At 38.0% G+C, this 18926-nt stretch overlaps 1 protein-coding gene across 6 annotated transcripts in view; it reads left to right on the forward strand.

Moving 5' to 3' along the window:
• PDSS2 (decaprenyl diphosphate synthase subunit 2) overlaps nucleotides 1-18926 on the forward strand; it is a 128482-nt gene that overhangs the window by 45413 nt on the left and 64143 nt on the right. For all 6 annotated transcript variants that reach the window (XM_026792199.2, XM_026792198.2, XM_026792196.2 and 3 more), the window contains one exon: nucleotides 16910-17041. In XM_026792199.2, the coding sequence (XP_026648000.1) occupies nucleotides 16910-17041 (132 nt within the window). The remainder of the gene's footprint in view (nucleotides 1-16909; nucleotides 17042-18926) is intronic.

The following is an 18926-nucleotide window of genomic DNA, read 5'->3' on the forward strand; positions in this document are numbered from 1 at the left end:
TTCAATTGAAGTAATTTAAGTAATCAGAATCTGACATTTTGATGACTGGATATACCTGGAATTACATATTATATACGTTACTTGTCATACCAGCTCATTGTTCACTCTGCTTCAGAGTGAACTCAAAGTGTTACAAATTCCAAGTCTTTGTTTTTATGATTTTTGAAGATGTGTGTGGTAAATTTCATGCAGCATTATTGACTGACAAAAAAGAATTGAGATGTTCCATATTTAGATATTATCATATAAATGCTGTCATATTATCATATAAATGCTGCTTACATTATTTTAAAGAAAGAATATTTTAAAATAATGTTGTGGTTCTGGTGCTGCTGGAAGTATTATAGATCTGATAAGATTGGAACACCAGCTCTACAAACAAATCATTGTGACTCATGGTATTTACAAATATAGGTTAAAGATAGCGGGATATTTTGCTTATCTTAATATGAAGTCTTGCAAAGAGAGTTTGTCCTAATACATGGAAATGCACTGTAACTCTGGTCAAGGGCAGGATATTTTAGTGAATTTTATGTTGACATTAGCAGATGTAACACACCAGGAATTAACATGTCCTCTCTTTTGTTGCCTGGAAGAAGCATTTACATTAAATCAGGACATTGTCATTTGAGTCTCTAGATGGCATTAGAAATTTCGTGTTAACAAAGGCACCCATTTTCTGTCTAATATGAGGGACGCATATACTGTTTTTATTCTTTTGATAAAAGATAGGCTCTGTGGTGTCAGTTCCAAGAAGGTCAATAAGGGGAGCTAATTAAACTTTACTTGTGGAGAGTTTGCACCAGGATTGACATTTCCTATACACAGTCTATTAACATTTGCAAATTCTTATTTTTAGATGGCTGACTTACCTATAGCTGTCAGATGCACCCTTGATAGTTGAATTTTCATTTGCAGTCATTAAGTCTAGAGCAAGAATCTGATTACTCAATATACAGTGAATGGCCTTTTTTTAAATCTCTGGTTTTTACAGGTGTATCTAAAGAAATATCTGGGTCATAGAAACAGTTAGCTGTGTGTGTTCTTGGGTGTTTTTACCTTTTGAGAGACAGAGTAATGTTTGTGGCAGAAGGCTGTTGATCCATACTTGTCTTTCCACATAAGCATCTCTCCAGAGGCTCAGGTGTCAAGGAAGAATGTAGAGGGGGAGAAGTGCATATACAGACATTTTTGTGAATTGTATCTCGTGTTGGGTCAGACTGTTCATTGTGTCTGGATTTTTTTTTTACAGTTTCTACTTTCTTCAATGAAGTAAAAGAGTTTTCAGTTTCATCACAGCAAGATTGCACATCTCTGCAGAAGTTTGTCATGAAAGGAAGGACATTTATAATTCTTACTTTTTTTCTAGAGGAATGAGTAGCCAAAATACAATAAAGCACAGAAACAGATACTGGGCTTTAGTGGAGAATTTAATATCTTCATTTTCTGCCTACTCTTTGTTTCTGATCACTCATACTTCACCACAAAATACAAATCACATTTCATTTTAGAAACCTCAGGATCCGCTGTGGCTGGCCTCATGGGCAGGAAGGAGATGTCTGAGCACAGACCTAGAGGCACTGAAAGGTTCTAGCATTCTAGCTGGCTACCTCCTAGTCTGGTGAGGAGAGAAAAGAAATCACTGAGTTTTTTTTTGGACTGGCTTCTAACCATGCTAAAAAGCAGTATTTGCCAACTAGCAAAAGCAAAGTTGATAGGCAAAGAAAATTGTTGAGAGCCCTGTATGTTGCAATGGTAGTGGTACTGGGTAAGGGTTTTGTCTTAAAAGCTCTGTATAATTCCAGTGGCATGCTTCTTGGATCTCTGTACATTTTTCATTTACATTTTGACATTTAAATTTACGATCCTGTAATTTTGCAGCTCATCTTACATACGCTTTTTTCAATGGCAAATTGAAATCACAGATGAAGTGCCTTGAGTACAGGAAAAAAAATGTTTAGTGGGATGGGGGAAAAAATGTTGTAGCATACAAACATATTCCTTGGCTGCAAGCTTGTATGTGCAAATTAGGCTCACTTATGAGAACGACCTTTTTCATTTTTTCTTGTGCTAACATATCCCAAGGAAAGTGCATATGGTTCCTCAAAGTATTAAAATGTATCCTGCTGCTGGCATGGGAGGGAGCACAGTTAGCATACTCAAAAACTTGCCAGCACACTGCAGTAAAGATATAACTGGACTATTGGATTTGTGGTGAAAGCTTAGCAACTTGACTAGAAGTTCTTTGGCTATGGTCCAAAATTAAGTTCTGTCCTTCAGATGTAAGGTAACATAGAACAAGAAAAGTTCTTTACCACTTTTGTCATGCTCTCTATTCTTAAAAAGTCTATTATTTTTAAAAGTCAAGTGTATGAGAAGTGTTTTCTGCTGAAGTATTTGCCCTGATGTTTGTGTTCTACAAGAAACTTAGTAATTAGATATATACACATTAGAGCTAATAAACAGCACTATTGCAAGAAGTGTAGTGCTAAGAAAATGTTATTTGAATGTACGATATTGTTTTGACCAAGGATGGCCAAATAGAAGACTAGAACAGGCTGGCACCCATCATAAATATAAAATTTTGATCATGCAATCAGTGTTTTTTTTTTCCCAGACTGAAATTATATATAGAGGTTTTCATTCATCATATCAAACAGAAATTCAATCAAATGATTTTATGTGTAAGCAGCACAAAATGGCTGTTGACGAAATCTTACAAAAGGATGTAGAAATTGAAGCAGGAGTTTCAAGGCTGTCTGGTTGTGCTGAGATGGTAGCTCTCTCAAATTCATTCGTACTTACTTACGGGAACATTTGTAGTTGAATGTCATAAGCAGAATGTCGTTAGCATCATTGTGATTGATCAAGTCACAGCACATCAGGCAATGTGGATATTGGATTTTGTCTTCTTTTCCATGGTCTCTTGTGAACTAAGTGAGGTCAGGCATAGTTGGTGTTTAGCTAAAGGAACAGCTGGAAAACTGGTGGAGGAAAAACTGATTTTAACAGGTAACTTGTTAACTTGTTTCTGCAAGTCAGCACTTTATTGATATTGACAAAGTATCCTTTGGGAAAAACTGCTTCATAGTACCTGATAAATTTGGAATGGAAGTTTAAAAAAGATACTGAAATCTGACATTTGAGTATTTTTTTCCTCAGATGAGATGTAGCACTGCCAGATCTGTGCTGTAGTTAGAGATTTTTTTGAACACTTCTGGTTTTTCAGAGGGTGGTGGTGATTTATTTATTATTTATTTTAAGGTTCTGCTTTAACATTTTGAGAATATTGCAAGAGGCAGTCATGAAGAGTATTTGTACTTCATTACAGAAGTGGCTTATATAACTGGAAAACCCAAAGATAAAATAATGGAACACTGCAAATCATTACCTCTTTTTTTTTTTCATAATTGCATTTGCTCATTTTTTTTCTTGAAATGTTAGTGCACCCAGGAGAATAACAAGCCTGGGAATTTTCATAGTTTCAAGTGAGTTATAGCTTTAGATGGGTGCCTTTTGTCATTGACAATAATAACAGTGTGCTTTTGATATAACTAAAGAATATGTAAAATACATACAGAATTACTTTCAGAAGATTTGTTTTCTTTTGTTGGTAGGGTGTTTTTTGGTTTGGATAATATTATATTGCATGACTGAAAGCAGCATTTTGTTAATCTTCATTCCAGAAAAATTAGAAATCTTTTAAGATTTAAGAGTCTAAGAGTTAAGATTATTAATACTACGTATAAAGATGCTTTTAGGTCTTTAAAGAAGAAATAGATACTCTTCAAAATAAGATGGACTTCCTGTAACAATTTGAGTTTACATTTTTCATGAAACAAATTCTATAATCTTTCAAGATTTGTTTAGGCTACTGCTGAAAATGCAGGTCCTATTCTGAGTTACTATCTGCAGAAGCTATTACTGTTGTGAGCTGCATGGCAAGATGTGTGCCAGGTCACAGTAAAATACCTGGGTAATCTATGTAATAATAAAAAAAACACACATGTAAACTAATTTTTAAAAAAATTAGTTATCTTCGTGCATGTCTCGGGTTTCTCTCTCCTCACTTCCATTGCACTTTGTCTCAGCAAATGTATAATATCAGTGCTGTATTCCTTTGTCAGAGCCTGCCAGTTTATTTGTTTCTGTATCTCTTGGAGGCAGGATCAGATCTGGGACTTAAATTTCCTTCCTTGTGACTCTTGATTCTGGGACAGTTTTGCTTCTGGCAGTTTCACCTTGGGCTCTCTAGTTTTCCCTAGGTGGTGGACCTTGGAAAATCTGTATTTTCAGATTACCTAAAGAAAATTCTTCTATTTTCACCTCTCCTATTGCAGTGGTTACTTGGAGGTTTTTCCAAGGCTGCCTGATTTGTATAGTGAATAAGTGTTTTCCTTGTACTGTAGGTAGCTGAAGTGGTAGATTTGCTTCTTCGAAGCAAATTTACAAAGGATGGCGTGGCATCCATTTTTCATTTTTCTTTTCACTCATGCTTCTACTCCAAGAGTGACATTTCAGTAAGGTGTTCTCTTTTTGCAGTTCTAGAGTGGCTCTTTTTACGCCTCTGTTAGCAGTGCTGCCTTCTACTTGTTTGCCATGCTGTCAAAATCCTTGGGAGTTGTGGGGAGAAATTAGGTTCCTGCTTCACATTCCAGCACTACTTCCTCTTGCCAGTTTTTTCTCATGTGCTCCAGATATTCCTACAGACTTAAGTTTCTTAACTTGCCTTCCATACTCTGGCACCAGGCAGTCTTGGAAAAACTGGGGTGGTCAGTACCATCAACACCTTTCCCAAATAACTCTGTAACTTCAGTAAAGCAGCTCCTACTCTTTCTTTGTGTTCTGTCTTAGAATCTTTTTGTATTATGTCCAATGCAAATAAAGCAGTTGGTGTGAGGGCTGAGTTTTCTTGTGTTACAGGTAAAGTTTGCAGTCTTTTTCAGTGATAAAAACATGGTTTTGCCTTTCACTCCCCACCCCGTTCTGAATTTAGTGCTGTTCCATAAACTTGCTGAACTGACATTTAGGTCCTGTACTCGATGCTTGTTCTGCACTGCCATCCCTTTTGAAAGGGACTGTGTTAAATTGTAACCTGATTTATTTGGAGTACTGGTTAAAAGTTTTACTCTACCTGTGTACTTTCAACTTTCTTTGAAGCTTTCCAGCTTCTTTCTTGCCCTTCTTGAGCAGAGGAGTGATGCTTTCTTCCAGTCCTTGGGAACCTCCCCTGCTTACAATGACTTTTTAAAGATCATGGAGTGACCTGGCAATAATATTAGGTAGTTTCTTCAGCACTTGTGGGTGCACATCTGACTTGTTTAAAAGTTCCCTAACATTACCCTCATTCACTGCTATTGACCAAGTTCATTTTTCAAAGATCAAACTTGATTTATGTTTTATGATAAAACATAAAACGTGGAGCATGGAAATGGTGAGTTTTGGTGTAGTCAGCAGGTGAAGAACAGTATCCTGAAATGACAAGGGTGTATTGGGATTACTGGAATGTTGACCATGGCAGTGGCCAGTGAGCTGATCCTTGAAGATGTAGACAACAATAGGGACTTCTTGTCATCTGAATGTGTCCTTCTGAACAGGCTGTGTAACCAAACCACCCAAGGAATTTTATGCTAAGTAATGATAGGTATCTACAGCTTAAGCACTGCTGATAACTCTTGGAATTTTGGTGGAATGGACCCCACTGTTAGATTGTATTTGTGCATGGATTGCCTGGTACCAAACAGAAAAACATACAAAACACAAAACATACCAACACAAAAATTGTGTGTGATTATCTATCTGTAGAACTTGTTGCTTAATGCAGTCTCATTTGATGTGCAGGAAGACTTCTCATCCATACCCTAGCACATTTCTGGCTTCTCTGTGCATACTGAATGCTTGTTATCCTCTTGATCTTTGCCAAATATAGTCACATCTTTAGTAGTTCACACATTTCCAAAATGTATTATTGGTTGTTTTGTGAAGTTGAGTGGGTTTTGAGAACTTTGGGTTGTGTGGTGATTTTTTTGAATCTCACTTATTAGTGATAACTGGTGTGATACTGGGAGCAGATTGGAGAGGAGTGGACCTGGAAATTTGTTCTTGCTATAAAGACAAGTTTTTAGATACTGCATTTGTCCTTGAGATGCTGCTGTTCAGTGGAAAAAAACCCACCAAACCACAAAATTCACACAAAGTAGTTAACAAAAATAAGCAATAGAGAATTTATGTGCCAGCCCTCATGGAAAGGGCATGAATTTCAGAGGAAGTTGGACTAGAAATACTGATATTTTTATAGTATTTTGATAATAAAATAATTTCTAATCTGGTTAGAATGCAGGGAATATTTTGATCTGAAATGTGTGATTTGGACTCCTGACATGCAGTCAAAAAAACCTGATGTGAGTTCTGCTTCAACCTTTCCTCTACTTTTTTCTTTTCCCCCTCATTTTTGGCACAAAACATATTAAACAACTAAACCACTGGAGGAATTAGCTGAATTCAGTAGCAAAAATCTGTTAGCTTGCACTCCCAGCAGTTGGTACTTCAGACTTTTCCAGAGAGGTACCAAATTGAATACTGTACCAAATCAAATTCTCTTGATACCACCAACCATCTGTGGAAAAGAAACCATTTGTATATCATGTGCCATGGCTATAACTGAAAGATTTAAATGCAAAGAGATTTTCTTTCTTTTGCAAATTGCCTGCAAGAATAACCTCTACTTTTTATGACATAATGAAGATGAGTTTACAGTTCACTGTATCTTCTCTGAATAATTCCAAATGCAATACAATTCTGAAGTACACTTTAGTACCAGTGGATGTAAACAGTCAGATTTCTATTTCTTGTTTGAATTCATTATTTTAATCCCTGTCAGTTTCATATTTGTGGTAGTAATGTACCCTGCCTGGTGAGTGCTGAGAAAACATTTATAAAAAGCTTTGCCAAAGAAGTCTGCCTATACAGACTACAGTGACTTTACTGTTGAGAGTCTTCATGTGTTTATGGAAAAACCCCATAGTAGTTGAGCAAGTCTGATTTGTAGATTTTGTTGCTCAAATACCCAAGTTACTTAATAACTCTAATACAAGAGATAGAGTAGTACAGCAGTTCTATTGATATGTTGGCAAAGAAGCAAACATGACTGGTCTTTACCATCTGTTTATAATGCTATATAAAGAAGACCTTACTGGTTGCCATGGAAACCAGCATTTCCAAAACCACAAGTGTTTGCTTAAAATCTCAGGCCTTCTGAAGTCTTGCATTTTCTGAGCAAAAAGAGAATTGAAAATATTTAAAGTTTTCTAGTGATTTATATTTCCTAACAATTGTTTTGCTGTAAAATACTTCCAGTGTTTTTGCTCTGTATCTTCTTTCAAGACTTGAGAAATTTAAAGCATGCTGCTGGTAACTTATTTGATGAGCTTATTTGATGCTTAGCAATCACCCCCAAAAAGGTGGTAGATACTTGTTGGGTTTTAGTTCAGATCAACAAGCTCAGTTGTGATATTGACACAGTGGAGTGACAAATGCAGAATTTGGGTGGACGTCACATTGAAAATACTCCTTAACCTTAAGTAAAATTCCAGATTCATCTCAATTATCAGAGCTGGTCACTTGGGTCTCACTGGAAAAAAAGAATGTCTATGATCAGAAGTATAGAGAAAAACAGCAAATGAAGATAATACTGTTAAGAGTTACAGTCTAAGTGTGTCTGTGGTCTCCACTCCTGGCTTGAAATTGGGGGTTTTTTTTGTTGTTTTTTTTTTAAGTTTGCTTTGATTACTTTGAACTATTGAAAGACCCTTAGGTATAGTATTTAGAAGTATATACACTTGTCATGAAGTCTGGGAGAGTTTATTTTTTTTTTCTCATTTGAGACTGTATGTTCATATTGCTGCCTTGCACTTTGTGCTAATCATCCACTATGTTTTAAGGTGTTTTTCCCCCAACTGGCTTACAAAAGGCTCCTGCTGTATATAACCACCTAACTCTACTAAGTAGTGACACTGTGGAGGTGATGCATTTGGAGTAAGGCTGTTGGTTGGGTTTCAAGCACCTAATTTTTATTTCTACCCAGAAGAAAGCTTTTTGTTTATGGCAGTCTTGCTGTGTGTTTGGCTTGAGCTACTTGAAGGGACAGCAGTCTATGGAAGGACAAAATTTGGAACCTCTTTCTCATTACTAGTCAAGAGCCTTCAGTGTTTTTAGGGAATAAATATTAGTAATTAATTCATCTGAATAATACTGAAAATCAGTGAAGTTGTATCTAGAAGTCTTATTCAGTAAGGAAGGTTAAAGGAACTTTTTATATAATTCTGTCATGGCAATACATAGCCTAACATTTTTGCCTTTTTCTATTTCATCCATTTCTAAAACAAGCTGTGAGCATTTTCAGTCTGAGATAATGGCCCAGAGTTGACCTTTTTTATTGTTACATTTTCCTAGTAAAGTTTATTTAATGCAAAATACATTTTTATGACAGGCTCTACAATTGCTGAATATTGCTGAAGTGACACTGAACCTCCAGAGGTGTCTGAATTCATTAGCCTTCTGAAGCCAATCATCTTTCTGTCATTCATTGAACTCTTCCAAAATATTTTTATTCCTTTCACTTAGCAGATTATTCCTGCATCTGAGAGAGCCTGTTCCCAGAAAAGTAGTCTTGTGCTTGAGTCCACCTGTTGATACTGGTTGGCAGTGGGGTGTTAGACCTCCCACAAAGTTTAAATAAAGCAAATATTGATGGAGAAATCAGACACACAAAATTTAGGCTTCTGTCTAAGTATTTGTGGTTAGAAAAATAAAGGTGCCAGACCTGCAAGCTACTCCTGGTCAAAGTAATTGCACTCAGATACTGACTGCATTTTTTGATGTTAGCTTGCCTGCTATACCCATCACATTTCAAATCAAGTTCCTGACCAGGAAAAACAGTGGAGACTGGCAGTTAGTTTAAAAATACATTTTGGTGGTTTGTTTCCTGTGTGGTGCCTTTACTGTTATTCTTAAAGTGGTCCTTTTTGCCCTGACTCTACCACTCATAGGATCTCATGGTGGAGGGTAGAATTACTTAAACTAATAATAGTAGTTAATAATTATTTTACTGAATAATCAATGTCTTTGAGACAAATGTGTGGTTATAGCTGCCTTTTATTTTTACAGTGCAGTTTTGCAGCATCCATAGTAGGTATTTTTCAGATCTTAGATGACCATGCAGCCTCAAAACAGCCTTTTTCATGCTCATTGTCAAACTGTTCTTTGCATTTGGTTCTTTTCTTCTCACCAAGCAAGTCTTTTTCTTCTTTGCCTTCATCTAACCAGATAAGTTTTGCAGAAAAATGGGAGTTGTTTTAGTGTGGGCTTTTTTGTTGTTGTTGGGGTTTTTGTTTGTTGTTTTTTTGGGCGTTTTTGTTTGGTTTGGGTTTTTTAGTGGATTGGTTTTGTTTGTGTGTGTATTGGTTTTGTTTTTTAAAGTAACTCGTCCCATTGATCCTAAAGAAAATCCTACCCTAAAGGAAATAAGTGCATCAAAACCCCTGTAAATAGTATGCATCTATGTAGTTGATCTTCATGGGGGAATGATTCAAATAACCTCTGCCTTTTTGGGAAATCAAATAAACCTAGCAGCACTCAATGGTAGACTAATACAAGTGTCTAAATAGGGTTCTACAGACTCCAGGGAAAACTTTGTGGTTTTTTATTTCAAGAATTCGAAGCCTGTATTGATTTCTAGGAGCTACAAGTGCTCAGTTACAATTAACTCCAAGTTACCATGGCCAAGTATCTGTATTTTTTTTGTGCTTGATCCACAGCCTGTAGTTTCGTAAACTTAAGAATAAGATTTGGGTTTTGTGGGATCTTGCCCATTTGAATTTCCACAATTTTATTCAACCTTCTAACTTTTATAGTTTCTGGAAGGCTCCATCTTTTTTGATCATTGTTGTATTGCAGAAGGTGTTACAATTTTCTTCTCAAAAGTAGTGCAATATTTGGGATAGTTACTAAAACCTGAAGAAGTGAGCGCATGTAGCAGTTCCAGAAAGAGATCAGTCTCTTCCAATCCTGAAGGGTGCTGTGGCTTTTCTTTGAGATTCTTGAAAAAGCTATGTGCAAGACTTTATCTTGTGGTAAATTACTTCTGGGAATGATGCAATTGACACCAAATTCCATGTGCCTCCTGCCTTCTACCTGGGACTGGAGTTTTCCACACTCCCAGTCCCTGTGAAGATCACATTTAATAAACAATAGTGTGATGAAACTTTGGATGGAATTTTCTCCATTATTTAAGAAATATTTCTCCTTGTAAGCAATACCCCATGAAGACTGAGCAGTTGGAGTCACTTGAGTTGTAAAGGACTCTAGGAGTTTTCCCCAAGGAGCTTTCTGTTCTAGAAGCTACACTGTCGAAACCTTCTTCCAAGATAAAGCAACAAAGACCACCTTTGTTATGTTTCTGTTCAGTTTGTGAAAAATATATGTAATATTTTAAAGACACGCTTTTATTTCTGGATTTTTGGGATTCCTCAACACCTGAATTTTGTACATGCTCTATTTTCAATGATCTTTAGTCACTCTCTCCAACGGAGTAGGTGTCTGAGACTTCATAAATGGAAGAAAAGGTACCCAAATTTATACAGTTTCTTTGCATCCCAAGAAATGCTGCAGCTGTTGTGGAACTGAGCATTTTGAGGCCTGTTTTTTTTACTGAAGACCTTGGTTTCAATTAATTCCCAAGTACTCTTTAAGTCTAAGAGTAGTCAAGTGAAAGCACAGATACAACGTCTTCTGTATTAGTTTTTCAGTGACTCTGCTTGTAGATGTGTAGCTATGAGCCCGTAAATTTCAGGCAAGTACTTCCTCACAGGACCACAGCCATTCTTGTTTTCACATGACTAAGTTACTGTTTTGGCTTTCTTTTAACTCTCCAGTCATCACACCATATAATGGTTGAAGTTAGTAAAAGGTTTCCTTGTGTCATAAGCAAAAGCCACACTTCTAAATTACCTTTTTAAATTTTTTGCTTTTGGATGAAAAGCTAGTGCAGAGACAGGTCCCTGTCTTCTTCATACCAGAGTTTTGTTTGGTGTTTTGTCTGTGAAATCTTGTGTTTCTTTGTGATTTGCTTCACAAAGCTGATGGGGTGAGACCCCTTATTTCTCAGACGCAGGTGGAGCAGCGGAACTGTTAAAGACTCCCTTGTAACCTGGTCTAAGAGCATATTCCTGCAACGTCAGACAGGAGCATCAATTCCTCCAAGCCTGGTGTGACTCATTGGACAGGTCTGCCCTTGCTGGATAAACTCTTTAATTACCAGGCAGTTACAAAATGGTGATGAGCCCCAGCCCATTTTTCACAAGCCTGTTTTTCAGGTAAGGAAATTTCCCAAACCTCAATACTAATTTTCCATATGCAAAGTGATGTTTAGTCATCCAAACCCAAGAATAAGTTTCCAAAACTCACATTCTCACCTGCAGCCTCTAGTGGGCTTTTTGAGTTGAGATGGCATGTGGGTGGCAGAGCATCCTCCCTTCTATAATTTTCCTGTCAGCTGTGTATTTAATTTGAATCCCATTTTTTAATGCTGTTCTCTTCATATGAAATAAGTGTGTCTCCTTTCCCGTTATGAATCATGCTCAAAGCACATGTCATGGCAAGGCTGATTCTCCTCTACAGATCTAGCTATGGAAGTTGGAATGGGTCAGGGTTTTTAATGTGCTTATTTCAAGTACTTATTAAATATCCTTCTGCATATCTCTCTTCTGGAGAGATATGCAGAACGATATTTAATAAGTACTTGAAAGTTGAGTAGCAGGTGAAAACAAGTTGCTATAGATTGCTGTTAGCATATACCAAATGTATAACTTTGAATGCTCTCAGTGTTTAAATATATTCATATTTGAGTGTGATCATGTGGTCAGATGGTGAATCCTATAATTTAGATATGCACATAAATAATATAGTGGTTTAACATCCATTTAAAAAGTGAGTATGTCAGAGAGTTTTCTCTTATTTACTTCTGACAAGTCATTAATATAGCAAACTGGATAAAAGCCCTGAGGCTGGTATTTCTTGCATTTCTAATAAGGAAGCCAAGAATCTTGCCAAGTAGCTCCATGCCTTACCTCTAGTGATAGCTATAGAATTGTCTGTTATAATTAATTTCAACAAAATGGGTTGTGTTATTTTTAAAAGGTACCTGCGCCTGTAACTGTCAGTGCATCCTGATAACCCTTCTATATTGAGGAAAATGGAAGGTGCTTTCCTGAGATGTTACAGGCTGAAAACTCTGTTTATATTGTCACATCTGGGATTGTCAGTTTGAATTGAGGGGTTTCTTTTTCAGAATAGTTTGTAATTCAGCCTAAAACTAGCCTGGGCTTTCAATGACACTATCCTGTGCTTATAAATCTTCTTCATCAGTGTAATTGATTTTGGTTGTGTTATAGACTTTCCCAGCTGCTTTTCATTAGAGCTGTGTGGACAGATCATTTTTCCCCTCTCCTTTTGTTTGACAGCTGAACAGGGAAGGTAGGGGAATGGAATTCCTCTCTGTTTTCCTTCCCGTTGTTAACCACACGGGGCTTGTGTATGGCCTGAAACAAAACAACTGATCTTGTCAAGGGGACACCTTCAATAGAATGCATGGAAACGAAGGGTAAAAATCACCAGAGCAGGTAAGGAGAACTGTGATCTGTCCACTTCAGCCCTTACCAGCAGTCCTGTGGCCATGGAACACGCCTGGATGGGAGTGGAGGGGTTCCTGTGGGGTAACTGATGAAAGGGCTGCCAGCCCCACAGCTCCTGCTTGCTTGGGTCATGAGCAGAACTTTTGGGAAATACTAACAACGTTTAGCTTGGGAGAAACAACTGCTCGCTTTGAAAATTTAAAAAGGGTTATTAAACCTTAACAAAAATACAACAAAAGACTACATAAGGAAAAGCTGCAGCACCGGGAACTGGCTCTCATGCATACCATGTCGCTGGTTCAGCTTCAAGATGGATATTCCATCTTTTATACCCCTGGGGGTTGCATCAGCCAGCCCTGGCCCCTCCCAAAGTCTGTCAGTCTGCTCTTCTTTGCCATTTATTGGTGGAGACTGCTTTCTTGTAACTTAATTGGAGATCAGGTGTTGCCATGCCGCACCCCCAAAGCAGCAAGCTTTTCCATTCCCAACGTGCCCCAGGTAAGGGATACGTGCACGCCTTCTTTTTACTTATCCTAGACAGCCCAGGGTATCTGATGGTCACAATACAGGGGGGGAAAGGGAACCATGGGGAGAACAGAGGACATCTAAACTACAATGACATAACTGTACATCATTAAAGCTTTTGTTAATATTCACACAATAGTTATCTTTTTATTGCAAGAGTCAGTCATCTCATTGTCCATCTATAATAAGCCAAACATTTAAAACCCCCTTTTTGTCTCTCAAAATACCTTATCACATCAGTTTTGTTGGGAAATTTGTTCGGCATTCTTCATAATTAAATTTGAATTAGCACCACTAACCATGAGTATGGTCTCTTCTGCTACACCCACTTGCAGAGTCAGTTGTCTTTACAGTTGCCTGTGCAGGGTTTTTTTGCTCCCTTTTGGTACCATGAAATTATCCCTGTGTCCAGCTCTTCCTTATGGTAACTGTAGTATATGGTAGAGATAATTCATGCTATTAATGTCTAAAATATTGTAAGATCCAAACTATGTCTTTTGACCGCCCCAGCTGGGAGCAGTGTATTATTCATCCAGTTCCAGGACGATAATATCAGGTTCTTTAACGTAAGAATGAAACCTTTCTGGGTGGTGATCACCGACTTCCCTGGGATACCAGGACCGCTCAAGAGTGATTCTCACCTAGGAGATTGCACCTACCACGGTGATCACCGGCGCCACCCTGTTACATGTGAATGCCGACTTCTCCGGAGTTCTCGGACAACATCCAGACACCTGGATTGGACTTTTGTCCAACTTTGCACATGTGTAGCCACGGTTCTGCATGTGAAGGGACACAAAAGAACATTTGCTCATCTCTGCCTCAGGCGGAAAAAAATGTCTAAGAGCTCGCTGTGCAAAGCAGCATTTGTGAACGGGGGAGACTGACATTCGGGGCTCAGGTCCGTGTGTTCACCCAGCGTCGATCCCGGGCTCGGCGCTGCCCTTGGCTGTAGTGGTTTTTGCCGATCGAAATTCTGTTTCGCTGACCATTTAATAAATCAGTGCTAAATTTTCTTATAAGTTTGGCTCTCGATTTGATAATTTATAACAGTAACTGTTACAGTTTCCATGTTTCCTCTCTATTGTTTAAATTCACAGTTTAATATAATGAAAAAAGTGCTAGGAACGTGGTTTTGTCTCATGCAAATAATTTAAAAATCTTTGTGGTATTTAAATATTTAAACACAAATGACGCTTGCGATGAATAGCAGATTTTTGTTTTAATAGAGGTGTAACAGTTGTACTGAAATAGCTGCACATGCGGAGCATACACAAAGCGCCGAGTGGCAGTTTAGCCTGGTGCGCTCTGCGCGCCGACGGGCGCTGGCGGCGGGCGGTGCAATCCGCAGGCGTTGGCCATTAGCCGGTGTCGCTGGGCGAGTGGGCGGTGAGAGGCCCTGGCGCGGGTGCGGTGTCACACCGCGCATGCGCCGCAGCCGGGCGCCTCTCCCCTCTGCGCTAGCGTGGAACTTTGTGTGGGGAACACTGTGCTGTATTTAACGCTGTGAATCTGCCGGTTTTCAACTGGGTTACTCTGTCACACGGATAGCATCTAGAGTAAATGCCTTTCCCTCCCCCGAATTCTGAATTCCAAAACGGAATCCTAGAGGTGTTTAACTTTCCTACCTTTTTCTGGTATGCAGTCCCCCGAGGTTGAAGTATGTCATTTGCAGATACCCAGCCTGTAAACTTAAGAGGAAGCAAAATTGTGCTAATGATTGAGGGGTTGTTTTGGGTACCCTATACATGCGCTTGTGTTGTTCAGCAGAGGTTTTCCAAAAGACTGTCAGCTTGATGTATCTTTTTCTGTGTGCGCAATTTCACTTGGGTTGCTTTTAGTTCACTTTTCTCCCTGGAGGCACCTGTCTCCTGCCACATACCCATCACGACTAATTGCACCATCTGGAAGACTTTTGTGTTGCTGTTACTTGTGCAGGGTATCTCTGGGGAGCTTAATTCAGAATGTGAATGTGACCCCTGAAGCCATGTCAAGTAGTTGCAGTACTTTCTGGTGTCTAAAGGATGATCACCGGAGGCTTTATTTGTTTCAAGTCTAACGCGGTTTGCTTTAGTGTGGATATGATACATGTCAGTAACACAACATGTTTTGAAAATGGAGTTAAACTTTGACTACTGGTTGGTAATTCAAAGAAAATCCTGTCTAAAATTACATCCAAACCATATGTAACGTCGAGGCTGTATGATTAGGTGTAGCAATGATAGACATACTGCTCCTTATTACTTGATTTTTACGTTCTGATCTTCCCCCCACCCACAGCTGCACTTTTCATTAACAGTTTTCCAAGAAGGTAAGGTATTCATTGCTAGTGGTGTTGGAAACCCCCTGAACAGCCCATAACACTGCTTCTGCTATTGCTACACACTGAGTATTTCAACACAGGTAATTTTCTTCTGTTTCTTACCTTGTTCGAATCAGGTGAAAGTGCTTCACTTCTAGTGACTGTCTAGGCAGTGCCTTATTTAGAGGCCAGTGCTCCATGTTCCTGTGATGAACACTTTTTATGTCTACTTTTGTAACATCCTGTCGCTTGACAAGCTGTAGAGCGCTGGGCATGAAAAAGCAAAGTGTTGTGATTGTTCAGAGTATCACTATAATTTGCTATTTTATTAAAGCATTATTCATTTCTCACTATATCTCTGCCTTTAGTAATACACTCTGATTTTACCGCATACATATGTGGAAAAAAACCAATTTTTTTCCAAAAACCACTTTTCTTTAAAAATGATGGAGTTTTAAATAGTGTTGAGGAAATATATTTTAATTCAGTTGCATCATCTGTAGAATTTCTGTATTGTGAGTAATGTGGTCAACTGGAGTTCAAGCCAGAGAAGTACTTACATCTCCCCAAACAATTATGAATTCTGTGTCCAGGATGCATACACACTATGTATTATTCATTATATATTTTTTCTGTCTTTTTCCTGGGTAGCTTAATGTTCATTGTGACTGATTTTGGAAATCTATAGAGTTTTAAGTGTATAACTGCCTTGGCTGCATTCTGTCAACTGTATATTGGAGCATGCTAAAAAACACATTATATATTTGTGTGTTTGGTGAGAATAGAAATATGCAGGTTACAGATTCACAGAATGCTGAAGGCAAGCAGCTCTTCCCCCCCCCCCCCCCTTAAAATCCTTCACTACCTGTAGCCAGTAAACAAAATAAAGGTGCATGCCACATGACCACAGTGTGTGTGCCCTTGAGCAGAGATCTGAGCTGTGCAATCTTTCATGGGTTTGAGTGGCTGGGAAGTACTGATGGGCTGAGCTAAAAAAAAAAAAATCTGCTTTGGGAAGTTAGATGGAATCTCCCTTCTACTGCTTTCAGGGTTGCTGTGAGCATGGGGTATCCTGAGCTGCCAGGCTCACTGGGTTACACCTGACTTGTGCATGACATGAAATGCAAGAGACATGCTGCTCCTTGAAAATAAACAAGATTTAATTCAATCCTGAATACTTGTTTTTCTCTACAGCAATAGGATTTCATTGTAAGTGTCAGGTAAAAGATGACAGAAGATCATGATTCATAATTGCAACTTATTTCCCTGCTAACATGAATATTAAAGACATGATGAATGGATGGCAGCCTGAGGTCTAAGTCTTTTTTTCCACTTTGGTACAACCAGTGAACATGAATTGTGAAAATATGTCTTTTTTTTTCTTCTGTTTTAGGGGTTTTGTCTATGATAGCCGAAACAATTTACAGATGCGAGGTTTGGTCGTACTGCTGATTTCCAAAGCTGCTGGACCAAGCACAGCAGAGCTCTCTTTCCAGCATGACATGGTCAGTGGAATTTATTCCAGGTATGTATGCTAGGGTATATTTGATGTATCCTAAGTGGCCTGTTCATCTGTCAAGGAAAATCAATACCTACCTAATCACAAATCTTTGTTCCTCATGTTTATTGTAAGCTTTCCACAGTGAAAACCATTTCCTACTCTTTGTGTAACTTTTACTGTATCTAATTGTGGGTTTTTGGGCACAACCAAGTTGAAAACATTTGGGTCAAGACAGTTAGTTGAAAGTTTACATTAAGAGGTACTCAGAATAAAAAAAACCCCAATGCTAGAAAACGTTTTTAAATAGAGTATTTTAATTTTGATTTCCTCCCATGTTATTTGAGTACACGTTTGCTAGAAATTTCCGAGTGAGATGCCAGCCTTGCGGGACACCAGTTGGTCTCACTGAGCACAGAAGTTTTTGTATAGCCTATTTGGAGGGTGTTTTCCCATGCAGCAGCAGTGTAGAATAAAGTTTTTACCTCCCACATGTCACAGCAGGTTTACTGAGCCTGCCATTGCGGTTCCTTAGGCTCTCACTGAGATATTTTGGCTTCATTGAGTTCCTAAATATTTTGTAAGCTTTTAAACTAAATTTCTTAATCTAGTAACATCAGTAATGAAAATGAGTGGTTGCTCTCCTTTGTATATTTGATAGTGAACGATTCTATTGAAGCAAGTCATGAGATCTTTTGAATAATTGTAAACTTTGAATTTTTTAAAAACCTTTTGAAAAATAGTGTGTTGCTTGGTTGAGGAAACAAGACTGTTGGGTTTTTTGTTAATTGTGTTTCTGACCTCTGTAATACACTAAAGGAAGATGGCACCAGCTTAGTGGCAGGTTTCCATCCTGTTTTGTTTCAAAAAGACCAAACAGAAAAAAAATTAAAATCTGTGTAGTATCTTAAAATAGCAGAGAAGGAAAACATGCATGAATTAGTACAAGCATAAATAAGTAAGAAAAAGGACGAGGCTGTAAAGCAGGCTTGTTATGGAAAGCTGTGTTGTTCTTTTGGCTGTTTAATTCCATTCTTATTTTGTTTAATCTGTAATGTCCCCTTAGGGTTGTAAAATTTTTATATTTATATGCAAATGATGCTGTATGAAAGCATAATTCTAGTTAGTTAATTATGGCACAGGAGGTATTTTAGTTTGTTTTGTAAATGATTAAAAAAGTTTTACCTTAAGTATGCCTCATAAAAGGAGAGAAAAAGCATTATTTTTTTGATAACTAAGTTCTTGAGTATGGTGATTCTGACCATGGAGGTAAAGTTTGAGCATTTAAAGCTGCCGTTGGGAAGGTGACTAGTGGAAGTATTCATTAAGGAGCAAATAAGACCTTGAATTAATAATGAGCCATTTGGTGTAAATGGACATCATTGGAATGATGCCAGTTCAACCAGCTGAAAATCTAGCCTAATAATCTAAGTTTGAGCAAGTCAATAGCCATTATAATATCTAGTTCAGAGTTACAAAGGTATGCCAAAAACAAAGCAGTTTTGAATACGCCCACACAGGTTCACTTAAGGTTCATTACTGGCTGCAAAAGTGATGACTGTGGAGTTGTTAATTTGAATGGATTTTCAATGACACTTTAAGTCCTGCAACATGGTGTAAATACAAGCAAATATGCCACTGCATTTTTTCATTTTGTGTCATAATGGTCAGTTCTTGCCCTCTTTTGAAGTCACTGTGGGTTTTGGCTTTGGAATTCTTTCTTTATATAAGGTACTTTTCCAACTGTACTTATTTAAATGTGAGTCTAATTTCTGATTTCCATTTCTCCATTGTATATAGCTAAGAGAATAGGCAGCTTGTAAAGTTGTGATCATAAAGCTTTTTTGTGATATTTTTAACATGTATTACAAGCAGTGTTTTACAAACTGCCCTTTCCTGAAGATGAACAAAA

The sequence above is a fragment of the Zonotrichia albicollis genome, chromosome 3, assembly GCF_047830755.1.
Source record: "Zonotrichia albicollis isolate bZonAlb1 chromosome 3, bZonAlb1.hap1, whole genome shotgun sequence".
Taxonomy (NCBI): Eukaryota; Metazoa; Chordata; class Aves; order Passeriformes; family Passerellidae; genus Zonotrichia; species Zonotrichia albicollis.